Genomic DNA, 16,875 nt, shown 5'->3' with positions numbered 1-16,875 from the left:
CACCGCGATCCCGGCCGTCCGCACCCCATCCCTCCTTCCTCTTCCCCCCGCGACCCGACCCCTGCCCCGTCAGTCCCCTCCCTCCCCTTGGTCCCCCCCTCCCTCCATCCCGGGGGCAGCGGGAGGACGGTGGGCTCCGCCGTGGGGGTATGGGATCAGCACACTCCACCGCTTTTCCGGTTTTTTTTGTTTGTTTTTATTTTCCACTTTTTTTCCATTTTAGTTTTCTTAAAAAAATATGAAGAAGTCCCTGCCCCTGGCGTGGCACTTCTTCACGGCATGGTGGCGGGTGGCAGCCGGGCGGCTGCAAATCTGGGAGAGGGGCGGCGAATCTGGGCAGGGTCCTCCCCAGCGGGAGTGGGGAGGGGGGGGCTCCATGGGGGACGAGCGGCTCGGTTTGGTGCCCCAACGCTGCCGCAGCCTGGGAGGGGGCAATGGGGGGGGAAGGCTCCAAAATACCTGGATGGGTGCCCTCGCACACACGCAGACTGGTGTGCACACACGTGTCCACGGGCACATACATGCACGTCTCCCACAGCTGCAGAAAGACAAAAGCACACACACACACCCCCCAGCCTACGGGGTGACGCCTGAGCTCTCCCCAGTACCCTGACCCGCCAGGACCTGGCAAACCCTCCCTGCTACAACCGCGCCTGTGCTCGCCCCGAAGGTGACACATGCCCAGCTGATGGCATCGCATGGGGCCGTACCCCCTCACCCACACGCTCCCAGAGACCCCAGCCCATCCCCCGGCCTGGGGTGGGGGGCCGGGCTGTGCGCCCGCTGCAGGGATGGGAGCATGGTGGGGCCGGGGGCCCCCTGCACCGGCTGTGCCCCGGGCCGGCTGTCCCTGGCCCCACTCCCGCGCCCCAGGGAGGTGCTGCAGTGATGAAGGGGGGGGCCGGTGTGGGGGCGATGGGGGGCACCGTGCAGCCGGGATGGGGTGCAGGAGCCCCTGGCCCCCATCTGCCTCCAGCTCCGGTGCCCGCCGCCCCTTTCTGCAGCCGTCAGCCGAAGTAGGGGTTGTCATGCTGGAAGTTGTAGTCAGGGCAGACCTTCTGGACCAGCTTGTAGTCGATGCTGAGGAAGGAGATGAAGATGCAGATGACCTTGAAGGGCTTGGCGCAGAGCCAGGCAGCATGGCTCTGTGTGTGCTCGGTGAAGCACACCTTGGAGGGGTCGTACAGGCAGGGCTTGTTCTTCCGCGCTCGGTTGGTCTTCTCGTATTCCACATGGCAGTTGAGGGCCTTGGCCGGGCGCCCCTCGGGCAGGGTGCTCTGCTGGGGGGGTGGGCGGGGGAGCGGTGGGGGGGCTGGCACCAGCACCTCAAAGCCCACTGCCTTGGAGGGGGGCACGATGCTGACCGAGACATTGCCCAGGCTGGAGGAGTTGTGGCGGAAGTAGACGCTGAAGGTTCCATTGATGTGGTCAACGATCTTCCCTGTCACCAGCAGGCTGAACTTCAGTGTCTTGATATTGAAGTAGAAGTCACCCCAGCCGAAGATCTTCTTGGTGCGGCCGGACTTGAGCGAGGGCTTGCGCCGGGCGCGGGGACTCGGCAGGTCCCCAGCCGTGTGGTTCTTCTGCCAGTCCCAGGGGCTCCGCGCAGCACCTGAGGGTGTCCCCGTGCCCTGGGGGGGCTCAGCTGGAATCAGCCGCCCAGGGTCAAGCATGGGGGGCTTCAGGGTGCCGTAGGGGACATCCTTGAGGAGGCCGGAGGTGCCCAGCTCCAGGTACCCCAGGGTCTTGGCAATGTGGCTCCCAGCACACACCGTCTGGGGGAAAGAGGGCAGAGACTGCACAAGCTGTGCCTGTCACCCCCTCGCTCATCATTCTGCCTGCTGCCCCTCACTCATCCTCCTGCCCGCTGCCCCTGGCTCATCCTCCTGCCTGTCTCCATGTGCCCTACTATGTCTGTGTACCCCTCCTGCAGCCCTGCATCCCTTCTGTGGCCATGCACCTCCGGCACCACAAGTCCCTTTAGCACCGTGCCACCCCTGTCCGCCGTGCCCCCAGCTGTGCATGGCTGCACTCTGCCCATGCCACCCCCCCATCCCTGCTCAGCCCTGCACAGGCCTGTCCCAGACACACCCCAGGAGCCAGAGCTGCTGCTCCAGCATTGTCCATGTCCCTGTGACAGGAAGAAGCAGGATGCTGGACAATTCATGACTGCCTGCCCCACCACAGCTGAGGCCCATTAAAATGCAGAGGGGTGGTGGGCAGCAGTGTGTACAGAGCTGGGGAGGCATCAGAGCCCCATGCTGCCTGCCAGGGAAGCCTAATTGCATTACCCAGTGCCTCTGATCTGCAGCTGAAATTACAGAGACCCCTGCCAGGCTGCACGGCAGCCGCTCCGCCCTCCAGGATAATTGCACCGGGTGAACATGGCTGAAGAGTAGGGTGCATTGTGTGCAGGGGGGGGCACACAAGGAATGAGAGGGGACCCCTTGCTGTGCTGGGAACAGGGGGCCCTATGGTCACTTGGTGCATTCTTGTGAGGGAGGGAATTTGCAGCAAAAGCAGAAAAGATGGGCAGCGGAGGGGAGGAAAATGCCAGACAGCTGCAAGGTCCCTGCATCGGCATGGGGACACATCATCCAACACAGAGCCAGGAGACCTTGGCAAGGGCTCTCACAGGGTGAGGAGAGGCAGCTCCTCTCCCAGTAGGGCAAATCGAGGCAGGGAGCTGTGATGGAGACCAGCTGCCTGGTCTCTCCCACCTTGCAGGGCCGGTTAAGGAGGCACTGATGAGCACTGGCACACCAGGACCCTCTGGAGATGCAGCCAGCACTGGGGTGTCACACGCCAGCTCCCAGACACATCAGTCAAGAAAGGGAGCCCGCCAGGCACCAGGTGGGATGGGACCACAGTGTCCCCTTCCTGAGGTTCCCCATGGCCATGGCTCTGCCCATCCGGCTGCTGGGACCGACATCGTGTGGCTTGGCAGCGGTGAGCAGAGCCAGCTGGCACCTCTTCAGCCCTGGGACCCAGTCTCTGATGTGTCCCATGTCCCTCACCTGCCCCCCCCGCTTCCCCATCCCTCAGCCCGGCTGCTCCTGGCTCTGCACCCCTGTGCCCCCGCCTGCCCTGCCAGCTGCTCCCGGCACGCAGGATGCTGCTCCGTCAGCCCCGGCCTCGTCAATCACTGTCGCCCGTGAGCTGGCAGGTGCTCTGGCAGTTTTTGCTCTGGACGACCTGTTTCCCGAGGGGGACGTGGGGAGGAGGGGAGCGGGGAAGGAGGGCGGCGAGCAGAGGCACCAGCTGGATTGGGCGGGGGGGGCTGTGCTCCCATAGGAAACTGAGGTGCTTGTTTCCCCCTCGGAGCTCAGTGTGCTCTTCCTATGGCCCCCATCAGAGAGGGGTGAGCCCCCCGGGCCCCCTCCTCTGTGGCCCGGCAGGTCTGTGTGTGGGGACTGGTCTCTGCTGGGCACCCACCAGGGATGGAGCAGCACCACGGAGGGCTGCCGCGGCCACAGGTCCCCACGCTTGCCCCGATCCTCTCTGGCTGCTGAGCTGGAGTCTCTGGCCAGGCTGCGCACTGCTGTCTCCAGGATCTATTGCCTTATCCCCCTAATGCTGCGTGTGCCGGGCTGAGCCTGTAAATCTGCTCTGGCATGTGCTCGCTCTCGCCTGTGCCGCACCAGCAGAGGAGTCAGCCCGGGCTGCTGCTGCCGGCACCGGCCATTCTGCCCTAGGGCTCTGCTTCTGCCCGGGGAACTGGCTGGGCTGCCTGGCCCCTGGCCCGTCTGCAGGGGAGGACAATTTGTGGGGTCTCAGCCCAGCTTGGGGAGGTGGGGGACAGGGGGCTGTGCAGTGCGAAGCTGCGGCTGAGCATCCCCGCAGCCCCCCGCTTCGGTCTGGCCGTCCCCCGGCTCCCTCCCCAATCTCTCTTTGAGCGCGGCTGCTGCCTTCGCCCTTATCTATATTTCAACGCAGCTTCAAAGCCGGGTGCCTTCACCAGCCAGAGAGAGAGGGAGCGAGCGCGGCAGGACCGTGAGATGGAGAGATAAATGGGGGAGGGGGAGAAGGGCAGCCCCTCAGCACCCCCCCTCCAGCCAGAAGAGTGGTGTTTTGTGGCAGGGCGGAGGTGGTGGTCCCGGAGAGACACGCTGCTCCCCCTCCACCCCAGCTATGCTCCGTCGTTAATCCCACTCCTACATATTCATCAGCCCGGGAGCCCCCTGTGTCCCACTGTGGGGAGGCAGTGGGCCTCCCTTGCCAGAAGATGAGCACACATGGGCAAGGGGCACTGGTAATCCCGCAGCTGGAAGGGGAGCCCCCAAAACCCGCCTGCACCCACGGAGAGGGGACAGGGGGCAGCACGGAGACTGCAGCCCACGGGGGAACACACACATGTGAGCACATGCCGCCCAAGCCCCCACCAGCCCAGAAAAGATTTCTGGAGGTTTCTCAGCTCTGCGCTGGCTTTCCATCTCAGCTAGGGCCGAAAGCCAGGACGAGTGGTTCCCCCCAGCAGTGCTACATGAGCCACCACAGCCCTCCTCCCTCTGCCTCAGTTTCCCTTTCCAGTTCACCCCCCACCCCATGATCCCTTGCTAGTGGTGAGGGGGATGCAGTGGAGATGGGTATGTGATGGGAACAGGCCTGTGATGGGAAACTGATGGAGACAGAGATGCAGTAGGGACAGGGAAGTGACAGGGGCAGGCACTGGAGAGGGGACGCAGTTGGAAACAATGGGGATGGGCATGTACTGGGGAAGGAGGTGCTGACACCAGCTCCCTGCATTAACTGAGGACTGCGGGTCCCCAAGCCGGGCTTGTGCAGGAGGATGGGGCAGGATGAGGCCAGGGGCTGTGGGCACGGACTGGGCATGGGCATGGGCAGGACACGGCAGGGCACTCCTGGGGGAAAGAGGCCCCTATCCCTGCAGGGAGAGAGGTGCCCTCCAGCCCCTCAGGGAGAGGGGCCAGGCTGGCAGCCTCGCCCCCACCCCCAGGTCCCTCCCCAGGAGCTGCTGGGGGAGCGGGGGATGAAAGGGAATTGCAGAGCAGGGCAGCGACTGCCGATGCAGCCAGGGCTATCGATTGCGGCACAAGCGCAGTCCGAGGCCGTGGGCAGCACGGGGGCGTGGGGGAGACCCTCGCTACTCGCAGCCCCTGGTGCAGCCCCAGGAGGATGGCTTTCTCTGGTCGGTTGGGGGTCTCAGAGCCTGTGGGCAAGAACTGTGGCAGAATGGGGCCACAGCAAGCCTCTTCCGCGACAGCACTGAGGGGAGCCAAGGTCACCCCCCTGCACCCTGCCACTGCTGTCGGCATTCAGGGCAGGTCTCACCCACACCTCGCGTTAAATATTAATGTTTCTGCTTGTGAGTGGTTGGGGTGCAGCATGAACACACTTGCATGTGAATCTCTCGGACAGGCTTCACAGGCACACACGGGAGTCCCAGTGCCTCCTGGCCCTGCATGGGTGCTTGCAGAGCCCCTTCCCTCCCTGGCCACGCCAGGATCTGTCTGTCCCCTGTGCCAGAGGAGGGCCATGCCTGGCTCCACTGCGTGCTGGGCTCTGGCTGTGATGCACCATTCATGTGTGTTTGTCTGGTACACTTGTTTTTTGCTGTTACACATGCATGCGCTGCTGCATCTACACATTACCCCAGGATGATATGGTTTTTGCTGCTCTCAAGCCCCTTGTGCACTTTTCTGTGCGTGTGTGGGGCTGTGCAGGGCTGCCATGCATCTCCAGGCACCCGTGTGTCACTCCGTGTGTGCGCAAGCAGTGAGGCAAGGATGCAGGAAGGGCTGGGGGTGGCTGCGGAGGGACTGGGAAGGCTCTCGGTGCCGGCATCAATTTGGCTTGTCAGGACCAGCAGTGATGGCCACTCACATCCCATTTGCTGGCAGGGCCAAGCGCCGTCAGCTGCTCCCCTGAGACCCACGGTCACCTTGGTGGAGGGGAGCGGATCTGTGTGGGGAAGGGCGGGGTGGACTGGCTGCCCCAGTATGGGCTGTGATGAGCTCCCAGCACCCTGAGAACAGGGCCATGACTGATGCGGTACCATCTCAAGGCAAAACAGCCCCCACCTGCGCCAGGAGCAGAGTACCCACGACAACCCTTACCAAAGACCCTGTCCCTACAGCCAGCCTGTCCCCTGCATCCAGCTTGGAGCTGTTCCCCTGCCTTGGTGGGGGGTCAGTGGCAGAGCAGGTGTCGATCTGCTGATGGGGGTCTCCAGCTCTCCCCATGGGCGCAGGGTCAAGCTGGTCTCTCCCCTGTCACCCCGCTGCCTTCGTTAGTGCAAAGAGATTAATTGGAGGTGGTGAGCGACAATCCCCGCGGGCCCGCTCCCCCCGGTGCAGCGCAGCCCCGGGCGGTGTGGCATTTCCAAAGGTTAGCAGCAAACAAGGTGCCTCTGACAGCTCCCATTTATCTCGCTGGCGCCGCGCGGGTGCTAATGCGGTGGCAGGGTGACGTGGTGCAGCGGTGGGCTCTGCTGGGCTGCAGGGAGGGACCCAAGCACGCGCCTGAGCGTGCCGAGGCGTGCAATGCACGTCTGAACAACTGCATGTGGGAGAGCGCACACAGTGAGCTCTGAGTGTGCGTGCTCCCGTGTCCATGTGCGAGCGTGTGCACCAAGATCACCCGGTGCCCACCCAGCCCACTGTGCACCTGCCGCAAGCGTGCAGGTGAATGCAATAAATGCCTGCTGTTGCTTGTGTACACACGTGCCACTCTGCATGCAGCTGATTGTGCACGAATGCCTTCACACATCCTGCACGCTCCTGTGAGAACATCTGTGTGCATATATGCAAGGTTACACATGCACACATGAAGTGAGATGGCTCTGCATGTGTGCCTTTGCAGGGGAGCCTCTGCCCCTCAGTGTTTGTGCACCCTGGGATGAATGTATTCCTGCGCCCCCACCCCAGTACATGCTGGGGGTACGGCCATGCCTCTGCTTGTGCCTGTGCCTCTGCCCCACTGGCTGCAAGCCTGCCGCTCTGCATTGGCAAGCGCAGATGGGGCTGGTGAGTGGCAGGCTGCTAATGAAAGTCCCTGTGAGGCAAACCTGCCATGATGACTCCTTGGTGCCAGGGCAACGAATTAACCTGCTGTTGGGCACACCTGGGCTGGGTCCAGGGTACTGGTGGGGCTGGGAGAAGCCCAGGGACCACAGACCAGAAGCTCAAGGAGAGACCCAGTCCGGCTGCCCATCCCTGCCCGGGGAGGCCGTGACCGAGGATGCTGCTCCTCCAGCGGCGAGGACTCAAGGGCGAAAGGACAGGGCTGCAGGACAGGGAGCGGGGCAGGTGAGGGGGGCCTGGGGATGGCAGCGGTGCGCAGCCCAGCAGGGGTTATGGGGGAGAGCTGCTGGCTGCCAGGCAGGTGTGGGGTGTCAGGGGCAGGGGCCGCAGGAATGGGGTGCAGGACTGTCTTGGGAGGAAGGGCACAGCCCCCCATCTCAGCCTCACAAGGGCAAGAGGAGAAACCCAGCTGGCTGTCCCCAGCAGCCACCCCTGTGTCCCACCGACTCCCAGCTCAAAGATGCTTGAAAGCCTATTCCCAGCCAGCAGCTCCAGGGCCGGGGCACCCAGTGGGGGGCTGGCTCTGCTTGGTGCCCCCCACCACCCTTGCTGGCATGGCCAGCACCGGCCCTGCCATGCACTCCACATCTGTGCAGGCAGCGGCTTGCCCCACAGCCAGACCCTGCACTGCCCATGCACAGCCCATCCCCTCCTCACATTTTAGCCCCCGACTCCTGCCCGCGCCTGCTCCTGGCCGGGAGCCCCCACCCAGCCGCAGGCGAAAGGGCATTGTGCTCCGGGGGATACTGAACCTGCCCCAGTCCCAGGCACTGAGGGGTCAAGCAGCTGACAAACAGGGACAAGTCGGGATGCACTCGTGCACGGCCACCCTGCCACACAGGCACACAGAGTCACGGTGACGGCCGGACAAATCCTGCCCTGGAGGTGAGCTCAGCATGACCACCCAAAGGCCTCCCCGGTCTTTCCTCTGCCTCTCCTGTGCTGCTGCCGCAACCGCCAGCAGTTTGCAGACATCCAAACACAGCACGGCGGGCAGATGGCTGCAGAACGCCCAGCACCAGGATGGGGAAACCCAGCGCCAGCACGTCCTCGGTGGGGGCAGAGCCCGGACAGCTCACCAAAACCAAATCCACCATTGGGTCATTAAGGTGCCGCGGGGCTGCTGGTGCTGCCAGACCCACGGGAACTGTGCTGGGGTCCTGCTCCTGGTGACACCCCTGCCCGAAGTGACGCTCGTGTAAGGACCGGTGTTGCCTCGTGCGGGAGCACGACCTGCACAGGGGCCAGGAGAAATCAGCTTCCCACAGGCACGTTTGCCTTCACCCCCTAAACAGACACCTCGCTCCTTGCAGATGGAAAAAATATGCAAATGCTGCGGCTTTATTAACGCGCTCGGCACGCGCTGGCTAATAAATATTTCATAGCCCGAGTAGGACTTTTTTTTCCTCCTTCTTCTTTCTTTCGTTTTGGTTCCTTTTCCCTGTCACTCGTTTCCTGCCTTTTCTTTTCTCAGCCGTTGTTTTATTTATTTATTACTTTTAAGGGCTTCATGGTGAGACAGGAGCTGGTAGGTGGCTGGGGGGGGAGCAGGGAAAAATGTACATCCCCAGTCTCTTCCCCCACGGGTAAAAAAGAAAAGTGCTGTTAAGAGCAAAGGAAAAAATATAATAGAAGGGAGGAGACAGCACCAGGCAAAGGATTCAGGGCTTGTGTGACTCATTGGACTCAAGGAAGAAAAGAGAATGAATGAGAAAATGAGGAGATAAACGGAGCGGGAAGGGGGAGAGGGGCGTGCAGGCGGGTGTGCACAAGCCAGTGGCGAGGGGGCACGGGGGCGGTGGGAGAGACAGGGATGTGCCGGCTGATGGGCTCAGAGGAAATTGAATCCTGCTCGCCCAGGCAGCAACGTCCCCTGGAGCCAGCTGGAGCCCATCCTGCCCGAAACACCCGGCTTGGGTCGGCCAGTGGGACCTGGTACCACGCAGGGATGGGTCGGAAGGGGCTGGGGGTCACTGGGGAGAGGGGCTGCTCCCCGGCCAGTGCAGTGCTGCATGACCAGTACAAGCCATGCTCCCCTCCCGCACAGTGCCAGGGCCGCGGCTTCCTCGGCTGAGCCCCCTCGCGCTCAGGAGCAGGCAAGAGCATGCAGATGTGGGCAGCTCAAATGGATGGCGTGTGGGGAAATGGAGGCAGAGCTGGCAGGGGCTAGTCCCAGGTCACTCCTGCATCCTCAGCAGCCAGGGATGCCCAGACGGGATGTCCGCATTCCCCCTCCTTGGCCCTTGCAGCTCTGCCTCAGTTTCCCCACAGTAGAGCAGGCTGTGGGACTCCCTCTACCTCTCCACAGCTGCCCCAGCTCTTTGACAGGCAAGAACTTTCTGGGGGGGGGAGGTGCAGAGAGGTGGCAGCTCCCCCTGAGCCCCTCCCCAAACCAGAGGGACCCCAGGCCCTCAGGGACGCAGCCCCTACCTTCTGCCCAGCTGCCTCTTCTCTGCCCCCCCCCGGCCCACCCCCACCCCCTCGCCTCACCATTTCACTTTATTATTGCAATAAATGTAGCCATAAAAGTGGCAGGTATCGGCGTGCGAGGAGATCGCTTCTCCTGAGCTATGGAAATGTAATTTCGAGTGTGCCCGGGAAATTTTATAAGATCGTATCAGGCGGGATCATAAATTGCATTTCCAGCACCCCCTCCCCCCCCGCACCACACGCCCCCCACCCCCCCCCATGAGACAGGGCTGGTATGAAGGTCACCACGGAGAGGGGCAAACGCGGGGCTGTCCCCTCAGTGGGGACACTGTCCCTGTGCCCCCCCCCAAGCACTGCGTTGCCCCTGCTGCCCCCTTCTCCCCCCTGGCACAGTCCCAGGGCCAGCTGGGATTTATTCCCCCTGGGAGGAGAAGGAAGGGAGGAGCAGCAGCAGGGACACGGCTGTCCCCCGCATGCCCCCCGACAGCAGAGGCTGATTAAAACTCTCCGAGAGACCCAGAGGACCCTCAGGGGCACTGCTGGGACTGCAGCTCCTCTCAGGCTGCACTGTCCCGGGGTCACAAGGACTGTGCCCCACCACAGCCGGGCACCGGCTCCCCCCAGGAGCAGGGGACAATGGGTCCCTGCAGCCCACCGCCCTCTGGGAGCTCCCTCGCAGCCCCCGGGGGCCGGATTTGGCCCCGTTTTGCAAGCACCACCCTGTCCAGGCTCCCGGTCCCAAGCAGGCAGCAGGTGAAGCAGTGTAAAGCGTTGCTCTGCTTGCTGAAGACAGGGGCTCTGCTGCCCAGTGCTGGGGGGGACAGGAGGAGGAATGAGAGGGTCTTTGCCCACCATGACACCCACCAAGGCCAGCTCAGGTGCTGGGACAGCCGCGGGGGTTGGACAGGGTCTGTGCCGACAGCGGCACTGGGCCGAGCAACCTGCCCTGCCCTGGGTGTACGGCGGTCAGCCCCTGTCTGAGCAACAGGGTCTGATGGGGATTTATTTGGGGAAGGGAAAATTAATCCCACCACGAGCACAGGGCCCTGCAGGCTCTTTGCAGCTGATCATTTCTGCAGGCTGGGTGCTCATTTCCACAATGACTTTCCTTTTGCAACAGCGATCAGGAAAAAAGGCGGGGAGGGGGGAACACGGGCACAGGGACGTGATTATTTCTTTAGTAGCAATCCAAGCGGCTGGAGAGGAAGCTTCATCTTTCCTGGGCCATTTACCTTCAGCGCCTGAGCGCGAAGGCTGAGCCAAGCAGCTCTTCAGAGATGCTGGAGCTTGGCCAGGGCAGGCGGGGGGTGGGAGGCTTCAGCTGCTGGGGTCTCAGCACGGCATCGCCCCACTGTTGGGCCACCGGCTGCCGGGACTTTGGCTCCCCGGGAGGAGGAGCTGTGGATGGAGGGAGGGGGGGCAAAAGTCATTAATCTGGGAGTGTTAATTGGCACGGGTGTGATTAGCAGTGGGGCTGACTGGCACTCAGCTTAGGGCTGCTGTCGCAGAGAGAAGCGCCCGGTTTTCTGGCTGCCTCGCTGTCCCAGCTAGGGCCACCCCCTCTGAGCCCCCCCACCAGTGCCCGGCAGAAAACTGGCAATTAAAAACAAGGGGGGGGGTGCGGGGACACAATAAAGCAGGCCCCGGATTTCAGCCAGAACAACACAGTGGAAGAGCAGGACTGGGTCTGGCCGGGGGGCACCCCTGGGTGCCTCCCCTCCCCAGCTGCTGCTCCCCCCCCTTCAGTGGGAGGCTGAGCTGCGCCACGCTCCAGGCTTCAGCCTTATTGAATCTCCCAGCTCAGGGTGCAAAGGGCACCACAGGGAAGAGTTATTAAAAAAAGGGAAATGAGTCGCTTGGAAACCTTCTTTCGGAATAACAGTGTGTGTTTGTTTGGCGATAGATTAGCTCAGCCATGCTGAGCACACAGCACCCGCCGCAACGACGGTCAGCTCGGGAGATCTGCAGGAATCGGGAAGGGGGGGGGATGCATGGAGCCGCTCCCCTGGTCCTGGCAGGTGCCATCTGGGCACCGTCCTGCTGGGGCTGGTCCCTGCAGCTCTGTGCCCACAGGGACCCCTGGCCAGATGGGGGCTTGCAGGGCTGCACTGCCACCCAAACCCCATTTACCCTCCCCTGGCCCCAAATAGGGTAGAAGGCTCTGAGCCATGAAACGGTAAAATTCTCCCCATTAATGGGAGCTGGGGGGGTGTGTGAATAGGGGTGTCCTTGCACCAAAAGAGCTGGCAGCATCTGCTTAAGAGCAAAGCCATCTGTCAGCCAACAACCCAGTAGATGTGTGACGGCTCTTGGGTGACAGCAAGGAAAAGGGAATGAAGCGGGGTGAGTTTCCTGGAGGCTAGCGTCCCACGCCACCAGCCTCCTGCTGGCATGGCCACCGGCACTGCAAGGCAGGATTTTCCTGGAAAGGGTTAATCCAGGAAGGAAAACCTGCCAGCAACACTCCAGGTGCTTCGCAGACACCCGCTATCTCACCTTCCCACCCGCCAGGAAGGAGGGAAACTGAGGCATGGTGCTGGGGGAGGCATGTTCCTCCAAAGGCACAGGCAGGCAGCAGGGCCAGAGCAGGGGTGAGGAAAGACACCCGATGTCCCAGCTCCAGCCCCACACCCCGCTCTCTCCCCAGGCAGCCTGGCTGCACCCTGCTCCCACCTGCCTGCCCCGGGGCCAGTGGCACGCTGCCGCCCTCCACCACTGGCTCTTGTTCAGCACCTGGTGCGGATCAGGCCATCACCTGGGCATCGGGGACCAGACGCCTAAGGCAAGCATCCGCCTCCTGGGAAGGCCAGGAGGCTGCTGGCCAGGAATTCCCTTCCTCTCTGCAAAATTACAGCTGCCCCTTTGAGCCCAAGGATGGCTGTAGGAAGTGCCCAGGAGTTAATGCACAGTCTGCCCCACCGTGGGTCTCTCCCGTTGCTCTCAGGTGCACCTGGGGGGCTGGACGGGACCCAAACCAGCAGGAAGCCAGGCCAGCCCTACTCTGAGGGACCCCCAAGATTTAATGCTCAATGCACAGAAAAAAGCTAATGCATAAACATAAACCAGCAGCCAGAGGAAGGCTGAGGCAGGGAGATCACCTGCGGGGAGCACTGGGCAGCATCTCTCCCGCCTGCCCAAGCGCTGCCATCCCGGGCTCAGGTGCAGGAAAGGAGATGGCGAATCCCAGGTAGCTGCAGCCATGAAGGGTGGGGGGCCGGGGGGGAGGTGATCTGCACACACACAGCAGAGACGGGCACCTGCTGGGCTGGGAGAGCTTGTCCATCCCAGCAGGGAGACGCACGCTCAAACACACACACACACAGAGACCCCCCCAGCAGGGACAACCAGCAAACACACAGCGTGGCAGGGAGGCACCCCGGGGGTCTGTCCTCCCTGCAGCAGGAATGCTTTCACAAACACACACCCCCAGGGACGAATGCACTCGCTGTATGCCAGGTGCTTGCCCAGGGGAGGCAGCCACATCTGCCTCTTTGCCCAGTGCTCCAACCCCGGCCCCAGTGGGACGAGGCACTGGGGAGCTCAGGTCCAATGCAGCAGCTGGGGGCCGGGGGGAGCTGGCAGGGGCCCCCCCACCCATCAGGCTGCCTCCTGTCCTCCAAGAGGGGCCGGGAAAGTTTCTCCCCAACAGGCCCAGAGGACTGAGGGGGCAGGAACAACTCCATGTCCCTTCCCTTGCGACCCAGCTGGGTGCATGGCTGTGCAGACCCCAGCCCCTCCTGCAACCTGTCCCTATGCCAGGAAGCCCACAGACCACTGGCCAGTCCTGGCCCCGCACTGCAGAGGGGTTGGGGCTCACTGCCCCTGCCAGCATCTCCCGGGGTTATTCCCCACGCATGCAGCAGGAGGCTTCTGCACCCGCATGCCCACCCATGCCCCAGGATGGGTCCGCTGTCCCCGGCTGTGAGCCCCCACCTCACCACCCCACCGCTGCTGCCTGTTTGGGCAGGGAGGGGGATAGGGGCAGCGCCCTGCTCCTGATTTCATCAAAACAAAACCATTTGTCTTGAAGCAGCTCCAGCACCGACAGATGCTCTGCGTTAGATGGACACGGGGGGGGGGGGGGTCACGCAGAGCCACCCCCACACACAGACACACACGCACACACATCTATACATACAGAGAGGAGTGTGCCAGAGCGAGACAAGTTGCAAGAGCCTTCGCCTGGGGGGTAGGGTTGTGCGGGGGGGGGGGGGTGTCCCTGATGTGCATCCAATTCCCAGGAGGGAATTGACTCGTTTGATTTTATTCATGAAACACAGAAAGTAAAAATGGAGTGTCAGGAAATCAGATCTGCTGGGTGATGAGCCTGGCCGCCCCGGCAGGGCTGGGGGGGGGGGGGGGGGCACAAATCCCCCCATTCATGACCACCACAGATGCTGGTGCCAGATGCAGCTGTAGCCCCCAAACCCGGCAGCTCCCGCTGGGGGGGAAAAGCCTCACTGGGCTCCAAGAGGAGGTGGCAGAGGGGGGACACACAGGGGTGAGTGGCTTTGGGAAGCATTTAGTATCTGGGATGGGGGGACATCATGGGGAGGGCTCTGCGGGTGGGGAGGGCGTCTCTGCATCTGCAGCCTCTTCCTCAACCTCCACAGACAGGCAAAGGGGCAAGAACAGGCAAAGCCTCCTGCCTGGCTCAGCAAGGCCAAGCCTGTCCCTGGGGTAAATGGCCAGCGTGCTGACCCCCTGGCTGAGGGTCACCCGGGTGAGATGGGGGGGACGGAGCTAGCAGGGAAGTGCCCCACCTCGGCAGAGGTGAAGGCCACGCCAGTGCTGGAGCTGAGCCCGCACCGAGTCAGGACAGAAATGAGGCATCACCTCTGCAGGTGGTTTCAGTGCTCACACCCGTGGCAGAGCCGAGGAAACCTCTGTTGCCCCAGCTCCACCCGGGGTGCAGCAGGGCCCCCCCCCCCCGCACTCCCCGGCACAGCTGGCCGGTGGGGGCAACTCCCTCTGCCTCCCCCCCGCTGCAGGCCCGTGCCCACTGCTCCCGCCCGCAGGTGCGATGCAGGTGCGGGACAAGTGCACCCCACGGTGCGTGGGGGCCCCCCCCGCAGAGCCCCCCCCCGGGCAGAGGGCCCGACCCGCCCACGCGCGGCCGCCCCCACACTCACGCGCGGCTCCGTCTCGCGCGGCTCACTGCCCCCCCCCCCGCACCTGCCACACGGCGCCTTCCGCGCTCTGCAACGGGGGGGGGGGGGGGGCTGCTCGCAACCGGGGGGTGTACGGGGGCTGCACCGGCGGCGGGACCCCACCGCTGCTGCCTCCGCCCCGCGGACCCCTCCGGCCCCCAACTGCGCCCGATGTCCGAGCGCGGTGCCCCGCACCCCCCGCGCAGAGTCCGGGACAGCCCCGAGCCCTCTCCAACTTGGGGCGAGCAGGACCCCCCCCCCCCCCCCACGCTGTGCAATCCCTGCCCGGTGCCCCCCCGCCATACAACTCTCCCATTCACCTCCCTGCAAACGCCCCCCCCCCGTGATTGCACGACCCCCCCCTAGTTGTCCGCTATCTCCGTGACTGCCTGAGCCCCCGCGCGATTGCACGACCCCCCCCGCCCCAGAACTGCACGTCCCCCCAGTAGCCGCACGTCCCCCCCACCACTGCACGACCCCCCCCCCCCGCCAGGACTGCAGGTCCGTCCCCCCCCCGCGAATGGCACGGACCCCCCGAAATTGTACCACCCTCCCAATAATTCCACGACCCCCCCCGGTAATTGCACGCCCCCCCCCCCCCCGGAACCGCGCACACCCCCCCGGCGGCAGCAGCAACTTTGCCGCCCGCGGGCGGGTGCGGCCGGGGCGCGCCCGGTGCCCCCCCCCGTACCTGCAGCAGCAGCCAGGGCCCGAGCAGGGGCAGGCGGCAGCGGAGCATCGCGGGGCTCCGCGGGGCTCCCGGGATGGAGGGAGCGCGGCAGGGCGGGCGGAGGAGGGAGGCGGCGGCGAGGGGAGGCAGGAAGAAAGTTGGAGACTTGCTGGGGCCGGGCGGCGCCTCCGCGGCGCCCCGCCAATCCCGGCCCGCCGCCCCCGCGGGGGGAGCACCGGGCGGCGGGCGGCGGGCACCGGGCAGCGGGCGGGGGCGGCGGCTCCGGGGGGGGCTGCCCCGGGGACCCTGCGCCCGGCCCCTGCACGCACCCCCCGGGGCGCCTCCGGGCCAGCCCTGTGCCCGAGGAGGGGCCGGAGCCGGGGCTGCCCCCCCACTCTCCAGGGAGACCCCAGCACCCCGGGATGCCCTCGGTCCTGCCCCCCCACCCTCCCATCTTGGGAGACCCCAGCAGCCCGGGATGCCCCCGGTTCTGCTCCTGTCCGGGAGGGGATGTGCTAGCACCTGGGGGGGGAGACACACTCCTGCCCATCTCCATCCTGCCCAGCTGCAGCTGGGGAGGGGAGAGGGTCCCCTGCTGCTGGGCCCCCCCAAGGACTCCAGCACGGAAGGGGGACCATCCTACAGGAGGGTCTTTGGGGGGCAGCCCCCAGGCCCTGCGCACGCACCAAGGGTGCCCACAGACAGGCACCCCTGCCTTGCACACCCTGGAGTGTGCGAACACCCCCATCCGCAGCACACACACTGCATCTCGGGCTGGACGTGCAACCTGCGTCACCTGCATGTACACATGTGTGCGTGCACACGCACACACGTGTGCTCATTCCCTCCAGCCTGGTGCCGGGTCCCTCTCAGAGGGGTCTGCCAGGTGTTCTCATCCCCCCCCCCCAGCTCAGCAGGGATCCCTCCCCAACACTATCACTTTATTGTTATTACTATGATTGTTACTGTTATTACTATTATTATCTAGTCGCCTTCCTCGGGAAGCTGCCGGCAGGGGCTTTGGTATCAGCAGGGCTGGGGGCAAGCACAGGATGGGGGAGCATTGCAGAACTGTGCGTACGTGTGGAGACAGAATGAATAAAAGGTAAAGGAGAAATAAGCAACAGAAAGGGAGAGGGAGAGAAATGAAGGGAAATGGGAGAGAAAGGAAAGGGAAAGCAGAGGGCAGTGCCGACGCGGAGTGGGGAGATCCAGGAGTCCTGGCACCGCAGGGCTGCGGGGCCCCAGCCAGCCCCATGCCAGCCCCATACAATCCCCACAGCAGCCCCACCGCAGCCCCGCGCAGCGTGGTGCCTGCCTGTGCGGGCACCCAGCCGCAGCACCGCCCGGGGAAGGGGCACAGGGCACCTGGAGCTCAGGGTCTGCAGCCAGGGCACGGGGGAGCCTTCCCTCCAGGGAAGGTCCCTTCAGCCCGTCTCTTGCTGCTGCTGTGGTGCCAGCACTTCTGGCTGGTGTGAGAGCCCACAGCCCGTGCTCCCGCTCTTCCCCTGCTCCCCGCTTCCCACGCTGGCAGGAGCCTCTGTGCCCCTCTCCCTGCCCAGCTTGAATCCCACAACAATCC

General features: G+C 64.1%; 1 protein-coding gene across 1 annotated transcript; it reads right to left on the bottom strand.

Moving 5' to 3' along the window:
• Window positions 1-252: 252 nt before the first annotated feature.
• Window positions 253-15,491, bottom strand: NXPH4 (neurexophilin 4). The gene is made up of 2 exons (XM_069806508.1): window positions 15,315-15,491; window positions 253-1,775 (listed from the first exon to the last, which is right to left on the bottom strand). The coding sequence occupies exons 1-2, from the start codon at window positions 15,360-15,362 to the stop codon at window positions 1,008-1,010; spliced, it is 816 nt and encodes a 271-aa protein (XP_069662609.1). The 5' UTR covers window positions 15,363-15,491; the 3' UTR covers window positions 253-1,007.
• Window positions 15,492-16,875: the final 1,384 nt, after the last annotated feature.

This window comes from Haliaeetus albicilla, chromosome 18, assembly GCF_947461875.1.
Source record: "Haliaeetus albicilla chromosome 18, bHalAlb1.1, whole genome shotgun sequence".
Lineage (NCBI taxonomy): Eukaryota > Metazoa > Chordata > Aves > Accipitriformes > Accipitridae > Haliaeetus > Haliaeetus albicilla.
Note: the sequence above shows the minus strand (reverse complement) of the source record. Positions and strands in the feature narration are given on the sequence as shown.

What these genes read in the sequence shown, in the direction of transcription:
- NXPH4 (XM_069806508.1), bottom strand. Translation starts at nt 15,362, where the DNA reads ATGCTCCGCTGCCGCCTGCCCCTGCTCGGGCCCTGGCTGCTGCTGCAG. An exon ending in GGCCCTGGCTGCTGCTGCAG is followed by an intron (nt 1,776 to 15,314) that starts GTACGGGGGGGG and finishes TCTTTCCCCCAG; the next exon opens with ACGGTGTGTGCTGGGAGCCA.